Source organism: Amyelois transitella, chromosome 17, assembly GCF_032362555.1.
Source record: "Amyelois transitella isolate CPQ chromosome 17, ilAmyTran1.1, whole genome shotgun sequence".
In the NCBI taxonomy this organism is placed as follows: Eukaryota; Metazoa; Arthropoda; class Insecta; order Lepidoptera; family Pyralidae; genus Amyelois; species Amyelois transitella.
Window position 1 is genome coordinate 9624758 of NC_083520.1, and position 18669 is coordinate 9643426.

Genomic DNA, 18669 nt, shown 5'->3' on the forward strand with positions numbered 1-18669 from the left:
GATAGGCTAGCAACCTGTCACTATTTGAATCTCAATTCTATCATTAAGCCAAATATCTGAACGTGGCCATTGTTGGCTCTGTCTACCCCGCAAGGGATATACACGTGACCATATGTATGTATGTTTGTAAAATCTCTATTCCACATCGTTTAATACCGACTAACACGAACTTCACCGAAACCGTAATCGGACAGTTGACGGCCCGGTTAGAGCCTAATTTGGTTATAACTCGTAATACGGTTATCGCTTCGGTAAAAATTCGACCGGCAGCTATTATTTTCATGTTGTGTTTGAATTTTATATGGCGGAAATAGAATACCGTGTGGTTCCCGGTACCAATTGAAAAAAGAACTTCATCTCTATCCCATGGATGTCGTAAAAGGCGACTAACGGGGAGGTTTATATACTAGGGATTCCTCTATTAGGCGATAGGCTAGCAACCTGACAGCCAAGCAGCTGAACGAGACATTTTAGTCGTGGATAAATGAAGGGATATAGACGTGATTATAATGTTATGTTATAGATGTTAAGTGATTTTTTTTTAAACACCACAATCAGGTGTTTGACGTCAGTTATTTTCTTTTTTTTTTGCTTTATCGCTAAGTAATAATGACTGGAAAAACCTTATGAAATGATTTTTTGTTGCAAGTCACTGTAAAAAAACGACCTCTCTCTTTTTAAGTCGGTTAAACATGCACGCTGTTAGGCCCTTAATCTATACAATTTAATGAGATTTACATAACTTCATAATTTTTTCTCTTTATACAAGTAATACTACTCTGTCAAGAAAGTAGCAGGAAAAGATCAATAATACACAAACTGTTTGTTATTCATCCAAATTTATTTTATCACCTTCAAAATATGCTCCTTTAGAAACGATACACTTACGCCAACGAATAATCCAATCATCAAAACATTTTTTAAACGCTGTTTCCGGAATTGAAGTCAGTTCTCGCCGCGAATTCTCTTTTATGTCTTCTACCGATTGAAAACGGGTGCCACGAAGTGGTAATTTGAGTTTAGGAAAAAGAAAAAAGTCGGCTGGAGCCATATCTGGTGAATATGGTGGTTGCTCGATGGTATTTGTTGAGTGTTTGGTTAAAAATTCGTTCACAATGATGGCCTTGTGCGAAGGTGCATTATCATGGTGCAAAATCCAAGAATTTTCTTTCCACAAATCTGGCCTTTTTCGTCGGATTTGCTCTCTTAAACGCCGCATAACACTCAAATAATATTCCTTATTTACCGTTTGACCTTCCGGCAAGAATTCCGAGTGCACAACACCGCGATAGTCAAAGAAAACAGTCAACATGACTTTGACTTTTGAACGACTTTGGCGTGGTTTTTTCGGTTTCGGTTCAGTTGGAAGGCGCCACTCCGAAGCTTGTTGACTAGTTTGCATGTCAAACTCGTAAACCCACGTCTCGTCACCAGTAACAATGCGTTTCATGAATGTTGGGTCGGAATTGACTCGTTCTAGCATGTCCTCAGCGACTCTCATGCGATTGAGTTTTTGAAAAAAATTCAGGTCTTTTGGGACTAGCCGAGCGGCAACATGTTTCATACCCAAATTATTAGTTAAAATGGTACGGATCGACTCGTGAGATACAGAAAGTTCGGTGGCTATCTCTCTCAAAGTTGAATGAGGATTTTCAGTCACTATTTCCTTCACTTTTGCGATGTTAACTTCAGTTGCAGACGTTGATGGCCTACCAGAGCGAGGCAAATCTTCCATCACATCTCGACCGCTTTTGAACGCTTTGTACCACTCATAAGCACGAGTTTTTGATAAAGTCGATTCACCGTAAGCCTTCTGTAACATTTTCAGTGACTCCGAACACGATATTCCATTGGCAATGCAACATTTAAGACAAACTCTTTGTTCGATGTTTTTATCCATTATGAAATTAGCAATACACACTAGATATGATATAACTAAAAATAGCACTGTATTTAATGTAAACAACAGATGCAACTCAAACTCCGCGCCAAAATGGAAAACAGTTGTGCCAATCTAACAACAACAAAAAAAACAAAAATTTGAATTTGGAACCATAAATAAATAATCCATTCCCGATACTTTTCTGACAGAATGTATATACTTGGGATTCTTCTTGAAGGCAATAAGTATACTAGCAAACTCTCAGTCTCCTCGTGACAGTTGGCTCTATCTATCTCGTCAGAGATAGGGACGTGATTATATATAGATACGTATGTTTATATATGCATATTACTACAGATTTCTCATTGAAATTCCGTCAATTATCGATCATATATAGAATTGAGTAGATATTTTGTTTGTCAAAGGCTTATATGAACAGCGTCTGACGCATTGACGTGATGAAAGTTCCTGCCTCGACTCCAATTTCGTATCCCGGTCAGGTCAAATAGGTTAATGACCTTTGATTTATTGCAATTCCCTAATAGGATCTCTGCATCATTACCACGCATTCCCGGGGGGTCGCCATGGAAACTAAAATGAAACAAACAAAACTTTCCTACAAGGCAAAGTGAAGGAATTACACACAATCGTTCGATAAACGAAACCTTAAATTGTATGTGATTGTTGGGTATCTGTTTGTTTTTAACCCACAGACAAAAACGTGGGTACCTTTAACTAGCTGATAGCGAACTTATGAAATTAGACTTAAAGTTCCTTATGATACATAAGGACGTTCTTAGTTTGCTCAGATTTAATAGTTCAAAAGAACATACATACATGTAGTCACGTCTATATCCCTTGTGGGGTCGACAGAGCCAACAGCCTTGAAAAGATTGATAGGCCACGTTTAGCTATTGGCTTAATGATAGAATTGACATTCAAACAGTGACAGGTTGCTAGCCCATCGCCTAAAAGGAGATTCAAAAGAATATGGAAAATGATCTTTAAAATAATACCTACCTACCTCTTGACTCTGTCTACCTCGAATACATGTAAATCACGAGGTAGACAGAGTCAACAGTGTCGCCAAGACTATAAGGCCACATTCAGCTGTATGGCTTAAAAATGAAATTGAGATTCAAATAGTGACAGGTTGCTAGCCGTTCGTCTCAAAGAAGAATCCCAAGTTTATAAGCCTACTGTGTCTCAATCATAGTTCTTAATTTAACCCTAATCTTACTTTTAACCGTGCCGTGTGGTTCCCGGCAGTGCCGTGTGATTCCCGGCACCAATACAAAAAAGAATAGGACCACTCCGTCTCTTTCCCATGGATGTCGTAAAAGGCGACTAAGGGATAGGCTTACAAACTTGGGAATCTTTTTTAGGCGATGGGCTAGCAACCTGTCAATATTTGGATCTCAATATCATCATTAAGGCGAGTAGCTGATCGTGGCCATTCAATCGTTTCGGGACTATTGGCTCTATCTACCCCGTAAGGGATATAGACGTGACCATATGTATGTATATACATACTTTTAACAACATGCCTTTTTCCAGAAGGGTAGGCAGAGACTACATCTTCACATTTGCCACGATCTCTGCATACTTCTTTCGCTTCATCCACTTCCATAACTCTTTTCATGCAAGCTCAGCGCGTATTCTTGACCAGACCCTTTGCCAGGACGTCCTTAAAATAAACAAATTATTGTTATTGATTATCATAATACATACATATGGTCACTTCTATATCCCTTGCGGGGTAGACAGAGCCAATAGTCTTGAAAAGACTGAATGGCTACGTTCGGCTATTTGGCTTAATGATAGATTTGAGATTCAAATAGTGACAGGTTGCGAGCCCATCGCCTAAAAAGGAATCCTAAGTTTGTAAGCCTATGTCTTAGTCACCTTTTACGACATCCATGGGAAAGAGATGGAGTGGTCCTATTCTTTTTTGTATTGGTGCCGGGAACCACACGGCACTGCCGGACGAACTAATTTTTTTCCATTATCAAGTTGTAATTACCGTATAACCATACAATTATTAAGTGTAGGAGGCATATGTACCTATAAATGATTAAATGTACCATCAAATGACACGTGTCACGCCGTCACAAACTTGACGTCATTGTGTCAGATAGTTTACGATCGAATTAATTCAATGTCAATATAATTTGGGATACAAAGTGATTTTGGGTGTACATACATACATATAATCACGTCTATATCCCTTGCGGGGTAGACAGAGCCAACAGTTTTGAAAAGACTGAAAGGCCACGTTCAGCTATTTGGCTTAAAGAAACAATTGAGATTCAAATAGTAATAGGTTGCTAGCCCATCGCCTAATAGAAGAATCCTAAGTTTAAAACCTTATCCCTTAGTCGCCTTTTACGATATCCATGGAAAATAGAGATAGAGTGGTCCTGTTCTTTTTTCTATTGGTGTCGGGAACCACACGGCACTGCCGTGTTAGGAATATTTTTCGTGATGAGGACAATTAGTACTGATTCATAATTTTTTGGTGAAATAAAACTCTGGAGACGACAAATAAATGTGTATTCGGTGAGCGTTCGAAAAAAAGGCGGGAAATTTTTTCTTTTTTTTTTTCACTATGGAAATTGCGCACAGAAAACATCTCTTTCCCACGGATATCGTAAAAGAGGACTCGGGGATAGGTTTGTAAACTTGGGAATCTTCTTTTAGGCGCTGGGCTAGCAACCTATCACTATTTGAAACTCAATTTCATCTTAAAGCCAACAGCTGTACGTGGCCTACCAGTCTTTTCAAGACTGTTGGCTCTGTCTACCCCGCAATGAATATAGAGGTGATTATATGTATGCAGTGCAATCATAATTCAATCTAGTATGTTTTATAAATTATTACATTTCTTTGTTCCAGATGTACCATTAGCCTTCTGAACCTTTCGGGCCAAGAGGTGCCCAGCGTCCTACACCTATATCATAACGTATGTATTAAAAACATATTTGTTTCTTCTAAAAATTCCATGACCTTTTCTGCTTTTTTTTATAAGGTCAGAAAACGCACCCAAGGTCCCGTTACGCTACGGTCAGGGTCAGAACAAGACCACGCGAAGATGAAAAAAAAAATATACGTACATATAATCACGTCTGTATCCCTTGCGGGGTAGACAGAGCCAACGATCTTGAAAAGACAAAGTCCACGTTAAGCTGTTAGGCTTAAATATAGAATTGAGATTCAAACAAAAGACAACCTGTCTGCTTGCCCAAGGCCTATAAAAAGAAACCCAAGTTTATAAGATACATACATACATACATATGATCACGTCTTTATCCCTTACGGGGTAGACAGAGCCAACAGTCTTGAAAAGACTGATAGGCCACGTTTAGCTGTTTGGCTTAATTATAATATTGAGATTCAAATAGTGACGGGTTGCTAGCCCATCGCCTAAAAGATGAATCCCAAATTTATAAGCCTATCCCTTAGTCGCCTTTTACGACATCCATAGGATGGAGTGGTCCTATTCTTTTTTTTATTGGTGCCGAAAACCACACGGCACCAATAAAAAAATGAAAAGAATTTATAAGATTCTTGTGATTTTAAGCAAAACGTAGGCAAAAATAAAGAGTTTGGCCGAAGTCTAGTGCCTTTTGGACCTGCCTTATTCTTTACGGCCAAATATGAGTTTTATAACGCCTGGTTCCACGGGAAGACTTAAAATGATTCTGTTCCTGAAGTATGAAAACCCTCAAAATATACTTCCACCTTTATGAACAGGGAATAAGGAAAACATTTTTTTTATTCCCTGAATTATAAACACGCAACCGAGGCACGGCTCAGTAACAAAATGTAAGGATTCATAATAAAGATGGCTGACGGGGAAAATGTTATTTTTTTTTATGATGTAATGCATGAGGCTTTGTACGTCTTGCGTAATACAATCCTAATGATATTAAAAATAAATAACATAGATTTTATTAACTACGAGTAATTCTATATTTAAGCCTTACAGCTGAACGTGGCCTATTAGTCTTTTCAAGACTGTTAACTCTGTGCCGTGTGGTTCCCGGCACGAATAAAAAAAAGAATAGAACCACTCCATCTCTTTCCCATGGATGTCGCAAAAAGGCGACTAAGGGATCGGCTTATAAACTTGGGATTCTTCTTTTGGGCGACAGGCTAGCAACCTGTCACTATTTGAATCAATCTCAATTCTATCATTGAGCCAAACAGCTGAACGTGGCCTATCAGTCTTTTTATGATTGTTGGCTCTGTCTACCCAATAAGGGATATTGACATGATTCTATGTATGTATGTATGTATGGTTTTAATATCCGTATAAAAAAGTGATGCATTTGGCGAAATCATACCATCATGTACCAATGACATTTTAAAGATTCTGTCCATTAGATTGAGTTACGAAACCTGCATATTTTTTAGGCACTTGGATGTGTTATCATGATCCAATATGAGTTACAATGTCTCCTGTTAACGATGCGGTGTAAACTCAAAGATTTTTATCCCCATTCTAGAACTGTGATTATAGGTCGTTGGCTTCTTTTATGTATGTTACGGCTTAATCTTGACTTGTTAAGAAGTTACATACACACATATAATCACGTTTATATCCCTTGCGGGGTAAACAGAGCCAACAGTCTTGAAAATACTGATGGGCCACGTTTGGGTGTTTGGCTTTAAGATAGAATTGAGATTGAAATAGTGACAGGTTGCTAACCTATCGCATAAAAAAGAGTCCCAAGTTTGTAAGCCTAATCCAGTCGCCTTCTACGACATCCATGGGAAAGAGGAGTGGTCCTATTCTCTTCTATTGGTGCCGGGAATCACATGGCACTTTTATACGTTAAGAAGTTAAATTGACAGAAAGCCAATATTAAAACAAAAACGTATTTAAACTATTCAAAAAAAATCAGTAAACAAAGACATTTTAATGGTGCTTTAAAAGGAATTTCCAAAAGCGATTTCCATCAAAATCTTAATCAATAAGCTTAACCCGTAAAATCGAATTCGGTACAAATGACAAGGATTGGGCCCAAATGGCCGAAGGTGGGGTCTAATTGGGCCGTAAATGTCGACAACGTGCCTAATATTAAATGGTTTGCTTTCAATTAACGTTTACAACAAACAATTAGATTTGAAGTTTAGAAGGAACGTCATAAGATTCTGCGTATAAATGCCACAAACAATTAGATTTTAAGTTTATAAGGAACGTCATAAGATTCTGCGTATAAATGCCATAAACAATTAGATTTTAAGTTTATAAGGAATATCACAAGATTCTTCGTATAAATGCCCTATGAATACTTATAAAAGACTAGCTGTGTCCGCGACTTCGTCCACGTGGATTGATTGGACGTATTTTTTTTAACATTTTCCATTATTTCTTCGCTCCTAATAGTTGCAGCGTGATATTATACCTATAGCCTAAAGCCTTCCTCGATAAATGGTTTATTCAACGCAAAAAAAAAATATTCGAACCAGTAGTTCCTGAGATTAGCGCGTTCAAACAAACAAACTCTTCAGATTTATAATATCAGTATAGATAAGCAGTAACTGTAACTCAATTCATGTACGATTAAATATTTTGAATTGAATTAATATTAAGTATTTCCCTATAAAATTCCCATAAAACCGTTCAACGAAGTCTATTTTCACACTATAATGAATCTTGCGGAGTGACAAATAATCTAATTTCTCCATTGATTGATCGGTTCTGTCGCCCTCAATATTGCGGTTTTAAGAGGTCGTCCATCATTTTTTTAAATAACTGTTGAGTCTTTGATGAGCCTTGTCGGTTGATTAAAGGTTCATCAAGGAGTTTAAAGCAATATCCCTTCAAATTTATTTTTATTTTTTCAATTATATGATACAAAAATTGAGAGGAAATATGTAGATTCTGATTACCTCTTCGGTACCTGACAAGACATTAATCTGGAAAGTTTAAAAAATTAACAAGCTTTAGCATACATACATATATAAAATCACGCCTCTTTCCCGGAGGGGTAGGCAGAGACTACATCTTTCCACTTGCCACGATCTCTGCATACTTCTTTCGCTTCATCCACATTCATAACTCACTTCATGCAAGCTCGGAGGTTCGAGTACTTTAGGCCTAGACGAACGTATCTTGATCAAATTAAGGACGTCCTGGTAAAGGGTCAGGTCTAGAGTAACCGAAACAAGTTTTAAAAAAGAATAAATTCTCCCGTAATTGTTGAATGAGTTTTAGCGAAATTTCAAACTTTATTAGTTTAGCACTTAAACAAAATTTACATTCGTATTACAGAAACGCAGCAGTTTGCGTATTTTAAATTTTCATGAAAACTTGAAAAAAAGAATGAACTAAAACTTACTCATGAATAAGGTAATAGTTAACCTCGCAATATAGAGTAACTATGATGCTGTAGAACGCGCAAATATAGGTATATGGCAAAGTAGGTGCCGTGTGGTTTACGGCACTAATAAAAACAAAGGACCACTCCATCTCATTCAAATGGATGTCGTAAAAGGCAACATAAGATAGGCTTATAAACTTGGGATTCTTCTTTTAGGCGATGGGCTAGCAACCTGCACTATTTGAATCTCAATTCTATTATTGAGCCAAACAGCTGAACGTGACTTATCAGTCTTTTCAAGATCCCTTAGTCTCCTTTTACCACATTCATGGGATAGATTTATCCAATTCTTTTTTCTGTTGGTGTCGGGAACCACATGTCTTCTTATTCTATATATAAACCCAAACCACAGAATCTAAAAATTTCAAATTCGGCCTGTGTGATTTTATGTGATCTAAAAGAGGATTTTCAGAAATTTTGTACTGTAACAAAAATTAATGTTATTTTTCATTTAATTCAGACAGAACCCTAGGTTAAATAATATAAGATATTTGGGGTCAGCTAATTTTATTATCTTATAGGTATATAAAATTTCGTGTCACAAATCAATCAAACAAACAAATCTATTTTCTTGTTACTGTGTGAATTTCTATGCAATAAAGATATTACAAACAAACAAATCAATTGGTTCCCGTACTCCACCGAAACGGCTTGACCGATTCTCATAAAATTTTGTGAGCATATTGAGTAGACTTGAGAATCGACTAACATCTATTTTTTATACCCACAAAATGCAAACAACGTTTGTCGGGACAGCTAGTTATAATTATAAATACGCTCATATATTATAATTTTAATAACCTTAATTCTATCAAAACAATGTGCCTGTTATCCCCAATTTTTTATTTATTTATTTAACTTACGCATAATAACCACGATCTATAAATACTCACCATAGATTTTTGTTTGCGCGCTCTATAAACAAGAAAAGATAACAACATCTCTGAATTTTAAGTAACTTTTAATTTCCCTAGCTGGGAAATAGAAGGAGTGTTTTTGAAAAACTATTTAAAATTGTAATAAACAAATTCTGTAGCAGTGTATAATTAGTCGGATACAAATTAAAGACAATTCTCGGTTAATTATATGCCCTTGGTAATGAGACTGATAAAGAATATTGGTTATATAAAATAATGTATAACTATAACCACCCATAGAATTTATAATAAAATAAGCCTATAGAAATGGCAAGCACTGGTGAATGATGATGAAGCAATTTATTATCACCCACACAAAGGTTTTCCGCTTAACCCAATGGTAGACTGATAGATAATGCTATTAGCATTAAGTCCGCCTATTGTACTTTACAAATTATAATTGTTATTATTAAAAATAAATAAATATCTAAACAAATCTATTGCAGAGCTGTGCAAGTGGGAATGCAAAAAACGTTATTTCTGTCTATATTAGCGGCATAAAAAAATCTTATATTTATGGAGTAATTCTTTTTATTCATACTTTATAATAAAGCAATAAACCTCATGATTTATAAATATGTGTAAAAACCTGTCTCGCTCAAGCTAGGATCCATGGTCAAAGGCATACCACGGGCTCCTCTCCAGAGAGGTGATGATGCAACCAGGACTAAAGGCAGGCGGTAGAAAAATAATATTATATATAGGTTAAGTGTCAGTACCTCAGTGCTAACGACATAGAACATAAAACAACAGTAGTCTGTAGAAGTGTCAACCAAAAATCACCTTTAGTTTCCCCTAAGTTTTTGCAAAGAAACAATAAATCAACAATTTCGGACAATACGCCCGAAAGAATACAATAGTAGGTTGTCCATGCGTGCGAAGAGAGACAGGTGATAAATTACTACAAGGTAGATAGGCTTCCCTTTGTCGGTTCGGGAGAAATGATTCTTTGAGTAACTTCTAATGATACTTAGTTATATTTGAAGGTGAAAGAAAAACGTGACATTCCATGATTGAAGTAAAAAAAAACAATTTAGGGCACATAGGTACTTACATACTATAGAATAGATTTATTTTCAAAATTCACTTAAATCTTTTTATATCTACTGAATTAATCTTATTGAAATTTTGTGTATAATTAATCGTGTAGGGAAGGACATTTAAACTTTTTATACCAGTAAACGCTAAAGTTCCCGTGGGGTTTGCTAAAAACCTGTATAATTCTATAGGTGGCGCTAAAATCGCGCGGGCGACGCTGAAAATATTATAAAAAAACCTTAAATCATACTCGATCTTGGCCATTTTTTCTTTCGATAAAGGTAAATCATTTAACATGCTAAAACCCATTAATGGAACTCCTGAGAGTCAAGTTTAATTGAAAACACTAACTCTATCAAATTCTGATCAACCGCCCCTTTTATGCCTCCTAAGGGCTTGAAAAACTTAGTTAATTAAAACAGGGCTGCCGACGTGGGATTTTGCACGTTCATTTGAAATTAAAGTTCTCGTATTTTAATTTAAACTACCGAGAAAATAGGCGACTAAGGGATAGGCATACAAACCTGTCAATATTTTAATCTCAATTCTATCATTAGGCCAAATAACTGAACGTGGCCATTTAGTCTTTTCAAGACTGTTGGCTCTGTCTACCCCCCAAGGGATATAGACGTGACCATATGTATGTATTAGAAAATAATACTCCGATGTTTTAGTTAATATAAAAGTGTTGACTGACTGAATTTTTCCAACAGGGTCATTAAATTTCTTAGGATCCTTTAAATCTTAGACACTAACTTTAAACTTTACTTTATAATTGCATTAAGTAAATGTATTGCTAAGTACAATATTCGGGACCGAATCTACCAATTCGGCTATTTTTCAAAGTTTTTCATGGCACAAAGTAATGGAGAGCTAAACGTTAAAATACAAAAGGAAAATAATAAAACACAACGTTTGAAAATAAAAGTAAAATACGGAAACACTAAAATAATATATTTGTGGCGCAGCGGTAGTACGCTTGTCTGTGACACCGGAAGTCCCGGATTCGAATCTCGGCCAGGGCACGATGAAAAAGAACTTTTTGTGAATGGACTGGGTCTTGGATATTTATCTATATTAGTATTTATTATAAAATATAGTATTGTTGAATTAGCATCTCGTAACACAAGTCTCGAACTTACTTCGAGGCTAACTCAATTTGTGTAACTTGTCCCGTATATATTTATTTATTTATTAAAACAAAAGTACTGTTTTGTTTCATCAGCCCTAATCAGGGCTCCGCGAGACCCTTTCAACGGAATACACTTAAAACTTGGACGGTGACTACACGCCGCAAGATTAGGTCTCCTTATTATAGCCGAGAAGTAACTTTTTCATTAGCAAGTTACTTTTTAAAGTCCTACTTCCTGAAATCTTGTGGAGCTGCAAAGTGTACATACATACATGCATACATATAATTACGTCTATTCTTATTTCTTGCAGAGTAGACAGTCTTGAATAGACTGATAGGCCACGTTCAGCAGTTTGGCTTAATGATAGTATTGAGATTCAAATAGTGATAAGTTGCTAGCCCAACACCTTAAAGTAGAATCGCAAATGTAAAAGCCTATCACTAAGTCGCCTTTTACGACATCCGTAGGGAAGAGATGGAGTGGTCCTATTCTTTTTTCTATTGGTGCCGGGAACCACACAGCACACACTTTCATAATCACACCAAAAAGTTCTTCAAAGTCTTCCAAACCGCTCTTCATTTTTCGCCAAAAGAACAACGGTTAGTAACCAAAAGAATGTAACTACGAGTAGGTATATCTTAGAAAAAAATATTGACGCATGGCCTTGATAAGATTTAAACCTGTACCTTTCTATGCGCCACGCATTTTTATTCGGGCATCTTAATTATTCATCTATGAACGCTCCAACACAACATACAATGCACAGATAATGTAAAAGGCGGTAAACGGAATCGATTGAAACAAAAACGACCCACTTACCGCCATGTCAGGGTCGCCATTTTGACGCATTTCCGATGCTTAATGTCACAATATAACCTCCATTTGGTCTCGAGGTATTTCTTGCATCGTCGACTTTCAAACGGTGATATTTGGATTGGATATTGGTTCAAGAATTTAAAGAAAGAAAAAATATTTATTTGGTACATAATAATATATCAAGAACAGAAATCTTAATCTATAACAACATTTGTACCAAAATGGTCCCCCCTCAGAATTTGTCGTGGTAGGTATATACCGCAACGCTGGTCTTCCGTGGGCACCAACGTGGAAAATAAAATAAATAATAAAGAATTGTGATCACGTATTTGAATATCGGCAGCCTGGAGTTTAATTGTGGAGTTCCTAAGATGTCTTAGGATGACTTTTGCTTGACTACTTGTAAAGTATATGCTATTTATACTACGTACAGTCACCGGCTCACTACCACACCAAGTACCAGTACAAGACTGTCTGCGATTGCCGCTCGCACGCAACTGTCAACTTGACATTTATAATACCGACTTGTGTGTGTGAGACAGCGTCTTGTATCCATTACTAGATACAAACACTACACTACTGGTTTAGTGTTTTGTCTATGCTATGTCATGGAATGGTCTGAGCATCTAGAAAATAAGCCTTTCGATTTAGTGGCAGTTGCTTAAAACTATACATACATACATATATAAAATCACGCCTTTTTTCCACTTGCCACGGTCTCTGCATAAATTTTTCGCTTCATCCACATTCATAACTCTCTTCATGCAAGCTCGGCGGTTTCGGGTACTCTTAACCTGACCTTCTTGCTGAAAACAACTAACCTCAAAACACATGTAAGATGCCGTGGGTCTTAGGCCATGTGTCTCTGGGGTTCAATCTCTAGTCAGGTCGAGGTGAAAAAATATACTATTCATATTAATCTGGATCGATTTCCTGATAGAAAATTAACATCTTACTATTACTTACTACTTACTGTGCGTTGACATGTCAGTCAGTCTTTGACTTTCTTTTTTTATCTTCTTCTTCCTCCTGGCTTTAGTCCCAGTTGGATCCTCACCACTCTGGAGAGGAGCCCGGGGTAAGCCCTTGACCGTGGTGAGGCAAGTTTCTACACGAAGCGACTCCCATCTGACCTCCGCAACCTTTGCAGGGGAACCTAACCCGTATTAGATCATATAGTTGCACACCCAAATGCCTGAATGTGCAGTTTTCCTCACGATGTTTTCGCTTACACTATTTTCTTCTTTGAAGTATTATTATTCTTAAAAGATAAGGAGGATAACAATTTCGTCTCCTTCCACAGGGTTCACCAAGCCAGCGATGTCGCCCCAAGCCAGCTTCAGTAGACTGGAACGCGACTACATCGCTGTAATGTGGAGAAGAGGCCAGAGTCGCTCGCCGTAGCGTATCTACTGACTGGTGTGGGGAGCGGGGCAGTCGCAAGTGAGTCTGATGTAACCCTAATAAAAAGATTAAATCCGATTAAAAATCTAAAATGCCGTGTGGTTCCCGGCACCAGTACAAAAAAGAATAGGACCACTCCATCTCTTTCCCATGGATGTCGTAAAAGGCGACTAAGGAATGGGCTTATAAACTTGAGATTCTTTTTTAGGCGATGGGCTAGCAACCTGTCACTATTTGATATTTTGATATCTGAATTCTATCATTAAGCCAAATAGCTGAACGTGGCCATTAAGTCTTTTCAAGACTGTTGGCTCTTACTTCCCCGCAAGGGACATGACATAAAGACATGACATGAAGACATGACTATATGAATGAATGAATTACAAACTACCTTTTTTTTCTTTAGAGATGAATCTCCTCAACATGGACGCGGAGAACCGCGTCGTTCTAAACGTAGGAGGGATTCGCCACGAGACGTACAAGGCGACATTAAAGAAAATCCCGGCCACGCGGCTCTCAAGGCTGACGGAGGCGCTCGCCAACTACGACCCTGTGCTCAACGAGTACTTCTTCGACAGGCACCCTGGGGTCTTCGCGCAGGTCCTCAACTATTACAGGTATGAGTTGTAACTTCACATCATTTCTGTCTTAATCTTTAAAGATTCACTCATCAGATTACCTGTTTTCTTTTTCGTCACTTCTCTGGTAAGAAGTGCTTTGACCATGATTATGGGCAGAATAAGTCAGGTGTTTATATGAGGGGACTTTGATAGGTCGCTTCAACGATGATACGAGTATTTCTACGGCAGGCACCCTGGTGTCTTCGCGCAGGTCCTCAACTATTACAGGTATGAGTTGTAACTTCACATCAGGCGTTTCTAATTGGTCGCTTGAACGATGATACTGAAGTTGGTTCTGGCCACGAGGCTCTCAAGGCTGACGGAGGCGCTCGCCAACTACGACCCTGTGCTCAACGAGTACTTCTTCGACAGGCACCCCGGGGTCTTCGCGCAGGTCCTCAACTATTACAGGTATGGGTTGTAACTTCACATCATTTCTGTCTTAATCTTTGTTCACTTAAAGATTCACTCAGCAGATTACCTGTTTTCTTTTTCGTCACTTCTCTGGTAAGAAGTGCTTTGACCATGATTATGGGCAGAATAAGGCAGGTGTTTATACGAGGGGCTTTGATAGGTCGCTTCAACGATGATACGAGTATTTCTTCGACAGGCACCCTGGGGTCTTCGCGCAAGTCCTCAACTATTACAAATTACTTTTAGGACTTCACATTATTTCTGTCTAAATTTCGGTATACCCAAAGATTCACTCAGCCGATTACCTGTCTTCTTTTTAGTCACATCTCTGGTAAGAAGGGCTGTAACCTTTGACCACGACCATGGATTGGATAAGTCAGGTGTTTATACGAAGTGACTCCCGATTGTTCTCAAAAATGTACACGGTTCTTCCAAAATTTTCATTTTCATTTTCATTTCATTTATATTCAGCAGTTGCAGCAGTTCAGCAGTTGTGCCGTGTGGTTCCCGGCACCAATAAAAAAAGCATAGGACTACTCGCACTCTATCCCATGGATGTCGTAAAAGGCAACTAAGGGATAGGCTTATAAAATTGAGATTCTTTTTTTAGGCGATGGGCTAGCAACCTGACACTATTTGAATCTCAATTCCATCATAAAGACAAACAGCTGAACGTGGCCTATCAGTATTTTCAAGACTGTTGGCTCTGCCTACCCCGCAAGGAATATAGACGTGATTATATGTATGTATGTATTCAGCAGTTAGTCGTTTACAATTAAACTGTAAATTAGCCAACCTATCCTCAGCATAGTAATCAGTACATCGCTTTTCAATCACTAATCATGATTAGCGATAAGCCGTGACCCTGATAGCTGTCTTCAGTCGATAGCTCGGTCTGTTTATCTGTTTGTGTTTACTGTTCAAGACGACCGAAACTAATTGAGGTAATAAGGGTGTTAAAATTTGATTAATGCAAGGTTCTCTAGTGAAAGTAAATAAATTGGGACGAATCCAATAGTTTAGTTTAGTTTATGAGCTATATTGTTGTATAACTACACTAGTTGACTCCCGGAACTCCGTTTGCGTGTTATTGGAAATACGAAGGTTGTTTAATTTACTCAAATTTCGGTACGTATTACAAAGTAGCTGGTGCCTTTTGCTTGGTACTAAAGTTTTTACCTGGATGAAAGATACCTCCTTAGGTAGTATCTCCTTTTCCATACTCTTAATTATTTAAATGTGATATTTCAAGAAGAATATTCATTTGTTAACCCGTGTAGAGGTAACAAACAAACAAACAAAGTCACTTTGGGACTTTGGGAACTTCACGTTGAGATAGCTGAGATTTGCAGTATATTTTTGAAGAATTACACCAATTTATAATGAAATCATTCTTCAACGCGCATCCATCACGTAGATATTGACAAAACCTTTAAATATTTGATAAACCATTTAGTTTTTGATATTCAGATGATAATTCAAAGCACCATATGATTATAAACGTTGAAGTTATTTATAGTTAGTTAGTGCCGTGTGGTTCCCGGCACCAATACAAAAAAGAATAGGACCACTCCATCTCTTTCCCATGGATGTCGTAAAAGGCGACTAAGGAATAGGCTTATACATATGGGATTCTTTTTTAGGCGATGGTCTAGCTACCTGTCACTATTTAAATCCCAATTCTATCTTAAAGCCAAATAGCTGAACGTGGCCTATCAGTCTTTACAAGACTGTTGGCTCTGTCTACGTTATTTGTATGAAGTTAGTTATTCACATGATTCGAAATAAAAAAATTCTTTGATCGTGCGAAAATTCGAGAAGATAATACCTAGGTACGTACTTTTATAAAATTCTAAAGACATATTACATCATATCGTTTTCAACAACGTACCAATTTCGTCACAAGGAGCTTTCAATATTGTTACAAAAAGCTTCCTTTGTATAACTTTATTCAGCGTGCAATATATCGGCTCAAATTACCGATAAATACGCGTTTAAAAGGATCTTTTTATCTTTTTCGATCGCTATTTTACTCGTATTCTCATTACATACATACGTACATATGGTCACGTCTATATCCCTTGCGGGGTAGATAGAGCCAACAGTCTTGAAAATACTGAATGGCCACGTTCAGCTATTTGGCTTAATGATAAAATTGAGATTCAAATAGTGGCAGGTTGCTAGCCCATCGCCTAAAAAAGAATCTCAAGTTTATAAGCCTATCCCTAGTTGCCTTTTACGACATCCATGGGAAAGAGATGGAGTGGTCCTACTCTTTTTTGTATTGGTGCCGGGAGCCACACGGCAATTATTCAGAGTTCAAAGGTAAAATATTATTTTAACGATGTCAAAATAAATAAATATAAACGGGACAAATTACACAGATTGAGTTAGCCTCGAAGTGAGTTCGAAACTCACAACACAACCAAATCCTCTGGCACATTAATCTTGCATTAATGATTCTGAAATGTTCTTTCATGATATTAATTCCATTTGAATAATGATCAATTACGCGGACGCTTGAGACAAATGACCTAAATAATATGAAAAAGTGGCCTCTTTCGAGTTCCATTTACCAAATATCAAGATTTCTGATCGCAGATTCATAGGAATATTCCAAAAACTGATTAAATTGATTGAAAATCATTAATAAGCGTACTTACTGATTTGTTTTAGGTTTTAACATATTTTTTGATTTTTTAATCATTAATCAATTTTAAGTATAATACATTAATCAGTCTTTTTAAGACTGTTGGCTCTGTCTACCTCGCATGGGATATAGATGTGAATATATGTATGTATGTAACTCTGAATAAACACAATCAGACCGATTTATTCGGAGTTTTTTTTTTACTGAAAAAAAAACTGAATAAATCGGTCTAATTGTGTTCATCCATATTAAAAATATTAATTGGTGATACTGATCTGAGTTATGGTTATTAACGTAAAAGCTATTAAGGCAAATATTATCCCTTGTGCAAGAACTGTGATCTAAGATTTTTCATTATTTAATTACTCTAAATCTATTCAATACTTTAGTCCCGTTAGGTTAAGTCGTTACTTATTTATGTTAAATTCCCTTGAAAACGAGGTAACGGCGGTCATATGAGAGTTCATACATATAGACATAAAAGTAGACTAAGGGATAAGCTTATATGATTCGTATTATTTTAGGCGATGGGCTAGCAACCTGTCTCAATTAGAATCTCAATTCCATCATTAAGCTATACAGCTGAACTCTGAAATCATCTGTCTTTTCATGACTGTTAGCTCTGTCTACCCCGCAAGGGATATAGACGTGAATATATGAATGTATGTATGTTCTAGACTATCGCCTTTTTCCTTCGCTTTACATGTGTCAAACGAATGTTTCTTAAAATTACAACGAGAGCGGATTGTTTCTAAAATATAAATTTAATATGTCGAAATCCACAAGGCCGCCCTTAAGCGTGTCACACAAAACCACTATAATTCAATAACTCAAGTCCCAAATCTCGGCCACGTATTTACTTAACCCCGTGCCACTTCGGACCAAATTAATTTCATTGATAGCGACAGTCGACCAAGTTGCCCGATTTGGGTAAACTTCCCAATAGTCGGGGTAACTTGCGAATAGTCCGTGTATTTTGGGTAGAACCCTTTAATACTACTGATTAGCGCCACGTAATCTGTGATATCGATTTGTTGCCCTATCTTAGCAAGTATAATCCAGACTAATGCTATTAACTTTCAAGGTCTTTGTGCGACTGAAGGTATTTTTGGGTGATGATCTATATTTTTCTTTTGCCGTGTGGTTCCCGGCACCAATACAAAAAAGAATAGGACCACTCCATGTCTTTCCCATGGATGTCGTAAAAGGCGACTAAGGGATAGGCTTACAAACTTAGGATTCTTTTTTAGGCGTTGGGTTAGCAACCTGTCACTATTTGAATCTCAATTCTATCATTAAACCAAATAGCTGAACGTGGCCAATCAGTATTTTCAAGACTGTTGGCTCTGTCTACCCCGCAAGGGATATAGAGGTGACCATATGTATGTATGTTTGTTTTTCTTGCT

At 37.2% G+C, this 18669-nt stretch overlaps 1 protein-coding gene across 6 annotated transcripts in view; it reads left to right on the plus strand.

The window, feature by feature from the left end:
* Nucleotides 1-18669, plus strand: part of LOC106137784 (potassium voltage-gated channel protein Shaw) — a 67366-nt gene that overhangs the window by 32389 nt on the left and 16308 nt on the right. For 5 of the 6 annotated variants that reach the window (XR_001228697.2, XM_013338691.2, XM_013338693.2 and 2 more), the window contains exons 2-4: nt 4778-4844; nt 13479-13618; nt 13986-14196. Coding sequence is in view for 4 of the 6 variants with exons in the window: in XM_013338691.2 (XP_013194145.1) it covers nt 13988-14196 (209 nt within the window). In the remaining 2 variants the exon portion in view is untranslated. Of the gene's footprint in view, nt 1-4777; nt 4845-13478; nt 13619-13985; nt 14197-14502; nt 14611-18669 lie in introns of those variants that run through there. The other variant, XM_060948860.1, reaches the window with a different exon arrangement.